The sequence below is a fragment of the Pristiophorus japonicus genome, chromosome 10, assembly GCF_044704955.1.
Source record: "Pristiophorus japonicus isolate sPriJap1 chromosome 10, sPriJap1.hap1, whole genome shotgun sequence".
In the NCBI taxonomy this organism is placed as follows: domain Eukaryota; kingdom Metazoa; phylum Chordata; class Chondrichthyes; family Pristiophoridae; genus Pristiophorus; species Pristiophorus japonicus.
In genome coordinates, this window is record NC_091986.1 from 101904556 (window position 1) to 101915917 (window position 11362).

Below are 11362 nucleotides of genomic sequence, written 5' to 3' on the forward strand. Positions count from 1 at the left end.
CATCCACAACCTGTTGGGAGAGCGAGTTGCAGATTTATACAACACTTTGTAGAAAAGGTGCTTCCTCATTTTACTCCCCAAATTTGTAGCACTAATTTTAAGATTATGCCCCCTTATTGTGGGTTCTCCCTTCCAGAGGAAATAGTTTCTCTATCAACCCGATTGAATCACCATCATTCTAAACACCTCAATTAGATCACCCCTCAATCATCTAAACTCAGGGGAATACAAACCAAGTTTATGCAATCTGTCCTCATAATTTAACCCTTTAAGGCTTGGTATCATTCTGGTGAATCTGCACTGTACCCCATCCAAGGCCAATATATCCTTGCTGAGGTGTGGTGCCCAAAACTTCAGATGGGCTGTGACCAAGGTTGTGCAACTGAAGCATAACCACCTCCCCCTTATTCCATTAGCCTTTCTGATTTACTTTTTGCACCTGTGCACTAACTTTTAGTGATTTGTGCACCTGGACATTCTCCTCCACAATTCCTAGTCTCTGGTAAGGGATGGGGATTTTAGCAACAGCTGGGCTGAGATTTTTAAACTTCATTCATGGGATGTGGGCGTCACTGGCAAGGCCAGCATTTATTGCCCATCCCTAATTGCCCATGAGGAGGTGAACACCGTTATAGTGGTGGATGTAGGTGGACTTTGTGATGGAGGATATATAGAGACAGAAGCTCACAATGTCGAATAGGATGCTGAAGTTGTGAACAGTGTGATTCAGCCCGAGAGGGGATAGAATTGGTGGCAAGGATACCGAGGTCGTGGTCAGGACTAAAGACCGTGACTTCGATCTCCCCAATGTTTCATGTTCCATTATATATGTCGGGTCTGTTTCATAGTTATCCAGCTAGTTGTCTATAAACCTAACATTGTTCACAAATGATTGGTAATGTTTTTAAATTAACCAATCTTTTAGCAGAAAAATAAGTTGTACTTTTTTCTAATTTTTCTAATACACAATTAACTTGATTTGAAAATGGGAGGTGATTTCGGGTAGATGTAGCTAAAGGGGTATCAGAAATCAGCTTCCATATTTTTGATCTGTGATTCCCTTAAAGCACTAGTTACACTTATTGAAATTTATTAGTGTTCTAACTTTTTTAATTACATTTTCAAAATTGATGTATTGCATGAATTGTCCTCTCTTTAGTGCCAAAAAAATTATTGGCCATGTGGAGAAAATAGTTTTTTTCTTGTAGAAGCTTTGAATTATAGTGAAAATAGACTGTTTTATTTTTTTTTTAAATATCCAGAAATACATTTGTTTATATGTGTATCAGTTGGGGCACCAATTACATTTTGTATAGAGTTGTTAAAATATTAAATTCTTGTAGTTTGATTTTTGTGGCAGTATTTTAAGTGTAGCATATGAATGACAGTGGAAATGACAGCAGTACCATCAATGTTCACTATTATGAACTAGAAACATTTTATAATGTATCTTTGGAAATTTGAGGGGCCTTAATGCAGTTTGACTTGTAACACTTTTCCCCCCTCATTTTTTAATAAAAAATGCTCTTGCCAAATACTCATCAGTTTGAAGAGAAAATAAACTTATACAGGAAATACAAGTTTCCAAATGGCACGTAATGTATAACTGAATTTATAATTTTCATAGGAGCGTGAACAGAAAGCTGAAGAAGAACGAATTAGAATGGAAAATATTCTGAGTGGCAACCCTCTACTGAACCTCATTGGACAGTCAAACTTCAAAGTGAAGAGGAGGTAATGTGGAATAAAACCATTTAGAATATTCTGTTAACAGAAGAATACACATAACTGTTTGATTAGCTCGTATACTGACTTTTTTCCGGATGGAATGTGGACTTACATTTGTACTGTCCGCTATCCTAATACTGAAGATTTTCTATGCAGTAATCGGTAACTACGTTTTAGAATATTGTCAATGGCAGTATCTTTTTCTTGTTTCTGCAGTAGTAAAATACAGTAAAAGCATCCAAATTGGATTCTTTTTGAGCATAATTTCCAGTGCATCAAATTGTTTGCACAAAACTAACATGTGGGATAAAATGCCTTACTAATCTTCCAAAATATTAGTGCAAATATTCTCCATTTTTCATTTTTCCACTGTTAACTAACCCAAAATAGAAGTGCATTTTCATGTATGTATTAACATAATGTACAAGTAACACTACAATTACCTTATTTCTACAATTTGAAGTGTTGGCCTAGTTGTACAGGATGGAATCCAGTTTTGTGGAAAGTAAAGACATGGTTATGCAACATTATAAAGATGTAATATTTAAAGGATATTAACATGATCTGGTTAAAAGATTAAATCTGTTTCTAAATGTAAGCTTAACTTACAAGAATTGAAAATATTGAATCATTATGCTGAATGAGTTGACGTGCAATATAACAGTGATTACATCATTGTTCTTGCTCCACAAATAAAATCATGATAAGGTAGGCTGAGGTGATGCCCTTTTGTTGAATTATTTTTTCAGAGGAAGCTTTAAAAAGAAAAGTCTCTTGGCACCTTTTTGAAGGCTGGAAAATATTTTATTACCAAATGGTCTGCAATTTTGCTGCGTAAAATGAGTCTTTGTGCAATGATGTGGAAAAAAGGTGTTTAGTCCAGACGTAGTTTGAACTTGTACCAAATTGTACAGTCTGGTAGCAAAGATAAGCACCGACATTGCAGGCACAGCCCACTGTGCAGGGACTAATAGATTTCAGTAACAAATTTAAAGTCTTTTATCCACAGCAGTGTTAGATGTAGTGTCGTCTGGTGCTGTGCCATATCTCTACTGTAAAGAGTTGTTGATGCCAGTTCGTTAGATATATTCAAGAGGGAGTTAGATATGGCCCTTATGGCTAAAGGGATCAAGGGGTATGGAGAGAAAGCAGGAAAGGAGTACTGAGGTGAATGATCAGCCGTGATCGTATTGAATGGTGGTGCAGGCTCGAATGGCCTACTCCTGCACCTATTTTCTATGTTTCTATGTTTCATCCAGATAGATAAGATGGGTGTCATCAGTCTTCATTATAGATATCCCTGTATAAAAATGACTGAAGAAGTAAGTCATTCTAAGCTTAACAAGTTAATCTGCCATACCCTTTAGTTTTATTCTGTGTTCATATTTTCAAGTGTCAGCCTTGGCTCGTGGTAGTACTCTTGCCTGAGTCAAAAATTCATGGGTTCAAGCTCCAGAGGCTCAGTACATAATCTCAGCTGACAGCTGCAGTACTGAGGGAGTGCTGAACTGTCTGAGGTACCGTCTTTATGATGAGACATTAAACTGAGGCCCCATTTTCCCCCTTAGTAAAGCATGGGGATATTCTGGTGTCCTGGCCAACATTTATCCCTCAGTCAACACCACTAAACAGTTTAATTGGTCATTTATCTCATTGCTGTTTGTGGGAGCTGGCTGTGCACATTGGCTGCTGCGTTTCCCTGCATTACAACAGTGACTACACTTCAAAAATACTTCATTTGCTATAAAGTGCTTTGGGATGTTGGGGTCGTGATATGTGATATATAAAAAGTTTTTTTTTCCAGTCTAAATGCTTCCTTGTTCAAACACTGGATACAAATCAGAAATTCTATTATGCCACAGGTGGAAAATCTCCTTGTGACAGTGTTCCTTTTAGAATTATGTGCCATTCATTGCTATATGGTCATGTGATCTCTTCTGCTTTGTACTTGAGATTTATTTCAGGACTGCTTCCTTAATTCTTTCTTTCCCCATTGCTAACAGCATGAAAGGTGCAGGTTTCCATTCCTCTGCTTACTCCCACTAGGGATTTGAATGTATTTGGCCAGGATGTTAAAGTCTCTGAACCTATGGATTTGTGTGAGCTTACATTTCCTTCCATCAAACATTAATTTGCTAGTTCTGGCATTCCCACCACATGTCAGTGAGTTGTAATCTAGACAACAATTTATTTCATTTCAGAGCAAAATTTAAATCTTAGCTCCACTTATTAGGAAAGGTTATCAAATTGCATAGTAAATATATATCATCATGTTGTCATGAGGAAGTATCCTCTGGTGAAAGATTCCTTCCTACCCCTGCAGTGGACATGTAGCCCTGAGGGTGCCTTTGAAGCTGCTTGCAAGCCAGTTATCTAGTTTGGATGATTTTGTTAAGTTCTTGTCCTGATACCAAAGGATGAGTGTTTCGATGTGATAGTACTTTGAGCAGGTTTAATGATTTAGACATACTGATGTTTATATATGGAGGTACCATGTGGGGTCTTTCGCAGTCTGTATTTTGACACTGATATTCCTACTTCCCTGCCTGAAAGACAATGCATGCTGTCTGCTAAAAAGACTGGGAAGTACTAATTCTGTTTTAAAACCGTTTATGAAATTTGTCTAATGATATTAACAGAGTCGCATGACTGAACAGAAGACGATTTAGTAAGTTGTGCACATTACTGGAATCGCATTCTTGTTTTTGAATTCAAGTTGTGATTCCCGCAACTTCAAAATGATCAGGTTGGTTCTCTGGGTGGGCTGTTATGTGATGTGCTGACTAAGGACGGGGCCCCCCTCCCTGATAAAGTGCAACATTCCCACTGACACCTGGGAGTCCCTGGCCCAAGACCGTCCTAAGTGGAGGAAGTGCATCCGAGAGGGCGCTGAGCACCTCAAGTCTCAACACCGAGATCATGCAGAAATCAAGCGCAGACAGCGGAAAGAGCATGCGGCAAACCAGTCCCACCCACCCCTTCCCTCAATAACTATCTGTCCCATCTGTGACAGAGTCTGTGGCTCTCGTATTGGACTGTTCAGCCACCAAAGAATTCACTTCAGGAGTGGAAGCAAGTCTTCCTCGATTCCGAGGGACTACCTATGATGATGGGGTTTAAATTAGCTCACATCATCCCATGAAAACTACAAGGGTGACAGATGACAAAAAACAAAAGACTTCAGGTGTTTTTGTACCTAGGATATTAGTGCCATCATTTAACTCTGTTTTTCTTTTAGGTGGGATGACGATGTAGTGTTCAAGAACTGTGCTAAAGGAATAGATGAGTCAAAGAGGGATAAAAGATTTGTGAATGATACACTTCGCTCAGAATTCCACAAGAAATTTATGGAAAAGTACATTAAATAATTGGTGTCAAATACTCTATGTTGCTGTTCATTGGCTACAGAGAATCTGTTTCCCCCAATCCTCAAGAGGATAAACTCTTTTGCGCTCTATTTGTCTCCTCGGACCTTGCACCAACTAAGCTGAAGAAGGTGAACATCTGCTCCAAAGTTTCTGTTAGTGCTGGTGGATAGGTGGCAGACATAAGCTGCCGAGGAAATAATGGTGCACCTCATCATGAAGCACCTGATTTCTGCTTCATCGCGCCCTATTACGTCATAGATGAGATTAAGAATTTGGTGATATGGGAGGAAGGAAACTCAATTGAACTTATGTCCTATTGCTCTGTTACCACATGTTGCATCAGTGTGTATTGCCACCTAAATGTATTTCTGCCATCTAAAAATAAATTGATATTTTTTTTTTATCAATGTAGTTACCATAATAAAATTCACAGTATTTTTTCTGGATAAGTCCAAGGATGTCTTGAAACATTTTGTGAATATTTAACTAAGTTGTGAACCATACCAGATTGTGGTAAAATTAGGTTGCAGTTCTGTTGGTGTGATGTGAAATACAAGAATGTAACTTTCAGCTACAAATCAGTTTCAACCCAGTGAGAAATAAAAAATTTTGTTACTTCTTGACTTTATCCCAATTTTAACAATAAATGTGTTTTTATTATTAAAATCATTGATTTTTAAATTTAAATTAGGGCTGGTATCAGTATGAATGAAATGAATTATTGATGTATCTTAATCTGTGATTTTGTTGTGTGTCACACTTCAAGACTTGGAGAAAATAATAACGTTAACAGGGACAAAATAAATTTTCATCTGAAAAGGCAAGAGTTAATCAAGGAGAGCCAGCATGGATTTGTTAAAGGCAAATTGAGTGACTAACTTGATTGAATTCATTGAGGTAACAAAGAAGGTTGATCAAGGTAATGCAATAGATGTATATATGGACTTTAGGAAGGCATTCGACAAAGTGCTACACAGGAGGCCTGTTAAGAAGATGGAAGTCTGTGGAATTGAGGGGAAAGTGTTGTTATGGATACGCAATTAGCTCAGTGATGGGAAGCACAGTGGTGGTGGACAAATATTTTTCAGACTGGGAGGTGGTTTGCAGTGGTATTTCCCAAGGGTCAGTTTTGGGTCCATTACTCTTCAATTTTTATAAATCTAGACTCGGGTGCAGGGAGCAGCATTATAAAGTTTGCAGATGATACGAAACTTGGTGACGTAGTAGATAGTGATGAGGATAGTTGTAGGCTTCAGGATGATGTAGACAGAATGGTTAAATGTGCAGAAGCATAGCAGATGGAGTTCTATGCAGAGAAGGATGAAGTGATGTACTTGGGGAGGACTAATATGCAAAGATAATATACTATAAATCGCATGGTTTTGAAGAATGTAAGATGAGCAGAGAGATCTTGGTGTCCATATGCACAAATCCTTAAAGGCAGCAAGTTGATAAGGTGGTTAAAAAAGCATGTGGGTTACTTGGGTTGATAAATAGAGGCACAAAATATAAAAATAAAGGGATCATGCTAAAACTTTATAAATCACTGGTAGGGCCTCAGCTGGAGTATTGTGGACAATTCTGGGCACCACACCAGGAAAGATGTAAAGGCATTAGAAAAGGTTCAGAGGAGGTTTACCAGGATGTTACCAGGAATGAGGGACTTCAGTTGAGAGTAAAAGTTAGGACTGTTCTCCTTGGGACAGAGAAGGTTAAGAGGAGACCTAACAGAGTTGTTCAAGATGCCAAGAGGTTTTGATAGAGTAGATAGAGAAAATCCACTCTCTCTGGAGAGTGCGTCAATAACCAGAGGTCATAGATTTAAAATCATTGGCAAAAAATCTAGAGAGGCGATGAGAATTTTTTTCACCCAGAGAGTTGTCGGGATCTGGAGTGTTCTACCTGAAAAGGTGATGGAAGCTGATTCCATAAATAATTTTAAACTGGAGTTGGGGAGGAACTTGCAGGGTTACGGACAAAAAGCGGGGGGTGGGGGGTGGCACTAAGCACGACTGCCCTTTCAGAGAGCCAGCACAGGCCGAATAGCCGCCTTCTGTGCTGTAAGTTTTTAATGATACTGGCACCTCAAAAATATGGTGGGAAAGGATATCAGTATGATTATTGACTGTATTTAAAAGTTATCAGTAAGACCAACCAACACATTCCAATTAAGTTATACATTTAATGCCTTGGGACATTTTACTGCCTTTAAAAGAACTATATAAATACAAGTTGTTGAAATGAGCTATCCTAATATACAATTTATTGAAATATTGTGTAATGGCTTTGGCACCCAAAGGACATTTTGTGCATTAGAGTTTGAGAAGAGTGACCAGGGTTATTCTGGGATTTGGGGATTATTTATGAAGAGAGATTCAAAAATCTGAACTTTTCATTAGAGAAAAGAGTATTTTGAGAGGGATATGAACCACAGCATTAATTTGCTGAGAGTGATGCATAATGTACTTGTGAGCAAGCTATTTAATCTGATCTGTGATCACTGAATTAAATAACAACTGCAAAATTAGTAGATCTCAACTGAGATTAATGATTAGAGGCCAGAAATTGCATTAGTGCCATCCTGAAAGTGAGGTGGGGCAAGATCATGTCTGAGTGGCACTGATCCCTCCCTAAATCATGTAATTTTAATAATTGAAAAGTAGGAACACCTGTAGGGTGATGGAAAAGAGTTGTAAGAAGTGGAAACCTGGTACCTAGCAGGATATAAAACCTAGCAGCATGGAAAGTTGATGTTGAAAGATGGCAGGGATAGCCAAACTGCAGGAACTTTTGTCCTTGATTTCCTCCCAACAAAAATATGGAGCAAGAGGGACAGGCTGTTTAGGATCAGGGTAAAAGACCTGTCTATGTATTGTGCACGGACTTTGTGGAAGGAGGTGGCTATGGCAGTGAGTGACACTTCCTTGACTTACAGAATTACTTTCCAGTGCAGGAAGAAGTTTAATGATCTCACCAGACCAGCCAATTTAAGCTCCTTGCTCACACTGATAATTCCTTGCCGTCTCAATGAACTCTGCTCCCATCACTGTTTTACCTGCTACGCTACCTCTGCCCAACTTTCACTGCTATCATAGAATGGTTACCGCACAGAAGAAGACCATTCGACCCGTCGAGCTCATGCTGACTCTCAGCTAGTCCCACTCCCCTGCCCTTTCCCCATAGCCCTGCAAATTTATTTCCTTCAGATACTTATCCAACACCCTTTTGAAAGCAGAGTCTGCCTCCATCACCTTTTCAGGCAGTTCATTCCAGATCCCAACCACTTACTGCATAAAAAAGCTTTTTCTTACATTGCCTTTGGTTCTTTTGCCAATCACCTTAAATCGGTGTCCTCTGGTTCTCAACCCCTCTGCCAATGAGAACAGTTTCTCTCTACTCTGTCCAGACCTCTCATGATTTTCAACACCTCTATCAAATCCCTTCTCAATCTTCTCTGCTCCAAGGAGAACAACCCCAGCTTCTCCAGTCTGTCCATGTAATTGAAGTTCCTCATTCCTGGAACCATTGATATGATCTTGTCTTCTCTCTTACAGAAGGTGGCCCGTAATGTTTGCAAGTCTGAGGTGACAGGTGGCAACCTGACCCCATTACTGCCCTTTTAAATTTTAAAGTGCAGGAATCAAGCCATGGATGAGGTTCCCGCAAAAGGCAAGCAAGGGCATAATTAACATATCAAAGTTGCAGCCTGATGACACTATCAAAAAGTGAGAGGCAGACCCGAACTGCGGGATTCCTGAGACGTGAGCTGCAGGCTTCCCAAGGTAAGTGGCTCTTTTAACACTCCTCGTGGGCCAGGAGGAACAGGAGTGCTCCCCAACATTCCTCAAGGAAGCCTTCAGCCTCCCCCAGCCTCGATCTCCACACTCTTCACCACACCACTCAGCCCCCGCCCCGATTGCCGACCTTCCGGTTGCTGACCTCCTCTCCCTCTTTTTGATTTGCAATCTGGGCCCGTTCCCAGCTGTGACGTTCTGCCACTAGTGTTCCCTCCTGCCCACTGACAAGGCTGTCAATTTGGCCGGCTGTCGGATAGGCAGCAGCACTACAATTTGTAAATAAAGCCCTGCTGTTTAGATCAGCAAGGCTTCCACATCCTTGGCCTTGCTAGGTTTTGCAGCCGTTCCCCAGTTCCCATTAATTTCAGGGTCCATGTATCCAAATTAGTTGGGTATTTACAAGTAGGAAGGCCAGTGCCAATTTCAAGTTTGTCTGGACCGTCAGCAACTTGCCTGTATAATGGGTTGGGAGAGCAAACAATAGCAAAATATATAATTGGACAAGTTCAATAGAATCACAATAGTTCTGATGAGGATTTTCATGGCGAGACTGAAAACATAAAGGTGAATGCTACATTTGACGTAGAATAAGTAATCTAAAAAATAAGAGCCCATTTGCAAACGTGACCATTATTTTATAAATTTAGGCTGTTTAGACTTTACCTTTTCAGCCATAATCACACTGACTAAACTGCGTAAGTATTCAATCGATCTAAAGTAAAAGGACTATTGTGCTGAAGGTAAGTAATGTCTCCAAACTGGATTTATGGCAGAAGTCATGTGAAAGTGGAAACTGCGGCACTGTGAAAATCGGCCCCTGGCTCTAGAATCTGTGGAGTCAAATATCAGTTGTCCTTTTTTTAAAAAAAAATATACTGGACTGAGGACTGAGGATGACCTGAGACAGATGGCAATTTTTCAAGTGTTGCTATTTGCCTCAACATTTATACTGTGGTGAGTACTCCAACTGTGATCCTATTAAGGTTTTATATAGATTAATTACATCTGGACTTTTATTTTTTTATCTTTTAATGCGTTCCTGGGATGTGGGTGTCGCTGGCAAGATCAGCATTTATTGCTCATCCCTAATAGTTCATCAGAAGGTGGTGGTGAGCCACCGTGAGGTGAAAGTACTCTCAGTGCTGTTGGGGAGGGAGTTCCAGGATTTTGAAGCATGAATGACAATATATTTCCAGGTCAGGATGGTATAAGACTTGGAGGTGATATTGTTCCCATGCGCCCACTGCCCTTGTCCTTCTAAGTGGTAGAGGTCACGGGTTTTGGAGGTGCTGTTGAAGAAGCTTTGCACTGTATCTTGTAGATGGTATACACTGCAGCCACGGTGCGCCGGTGGTGCAGCGAGTGAATGTTTAAGGCTGCCAATCAAGCAGGCTGCTTTGTCCTGGGTGGTGTCGAGCTTCTTGAGTGTTGTTGGAGCTGCACTCATCCAGGCAGGTGGAGAGTATTCCATTACACTCCTGACTTGTGCGTTGCAGATGATGGAAAGGCTTTGCAGAGTCAGGAGGTGAGACACTCGTCACCGAGTACCCAGCCTCTGACCTGCTCTTGTAGCCACAGTATTTGTGTGGCTGGTCCAGTTAAGTTTCTGGTCAATGGTAACCCCCAGGATGGTGGGGGATTCGGCACTGGTTCGACTCTCTCTTGTTGGAGCTCTTTATTGCCTGACACACACATTGCTTGCCACTTATCATCCCCAGCCTGAATGTCGTCCAGGTCTTGCTGCATACGAGCATGGACTGGTTCATTATCTAAGGAGTTGCGAATGGAACTGAAGACTGCAATCATCAGCGAACATCCCCACTTCTGATGTTATGATGGAGGGAAGGTCATTGATGAAGCAGCTGAAGATGGTTGGGCCTAGGACACTGCCCTGCGGAACTCTTGCAGCGATGTCCTGGGGCTGTGAAGATTGGCCTCCTAATACCACAACCATTGTGCTAGGTATGACTCCTACCAGTGAAGAGTTTTCCCCCTGATTCCCATTGACTTCAATTTTACTACGGCTCCTTGATGTCAAGGGTAGTCACTCTCGCCTCACCTCTGGAATTCAGCACTTTTGTCCATGTTTGGACCAAGACTGTAATGAGGTATAGAAACATAGAAACATAGAAAATAGGTGCAGGAGCAGGCCATTCAGCCCTTCGAGCCTGCACCGCCATTCATGAGTTCATGGCTGAACATGCAACTTCAGTACCCCATTCCTGCTTTCTCACCATACCCCTTGATTCCCCTAGTAGTAAGGACTTCATCTAACTCCTTTTTGAATATATTTAGTGAATTGGCCTCAACAACTTTCTGTGGTAGAGAATTCCACAGGTTCACCACTCTCTGGGTGAAGAATTTCCTCCTCATCTCAGTCCTAAATGGCTTCCCCCTTATCCTTAGACTGTGTCCCCTGGTTCTGGACTTCCCCAACATTGGGAACATTCTTCCTGCATCTAACCTGTC

The 11362-nt window shown here is 40.7% G+C and overlaps 1 protein-coding gene across 2 annotated transcripts in view; it reads left to right on the forward strand.

The window, feature by feature from the left end:
• The window catches only part of cwc15 (CWC15 spliceosome associated protein homolog), a 96225-nt gene extending 90501 nt beyond the window's left edge, over positions 1 to 5724 (forward strand). The window contains exons 7-8 of one of the 2 annotated variants that reach the window (XR_011595600.1): positions 1628 to 1734; positions 4967 to 5054. Coding sequence is in view for 1 of the 2 variants with exons in the window: in XM_070891462.1 (XP_070747563.1) it covers positions 1628 to 1734; positions 4967 to 5096 (237 nt within the window). In the remaining variant the exon portion in view is untranslated. Of the gene's footprint in view, positions 1 to 1627; positions 1735 to 4966 lie in introns of both variants that reach the window. The other variant, XM_070891462.1, reaches the window with a different exon arrangement.
• The last annotated feature ends 5638 nt before the right edge of the window (positions 5725 to 11362 follow it).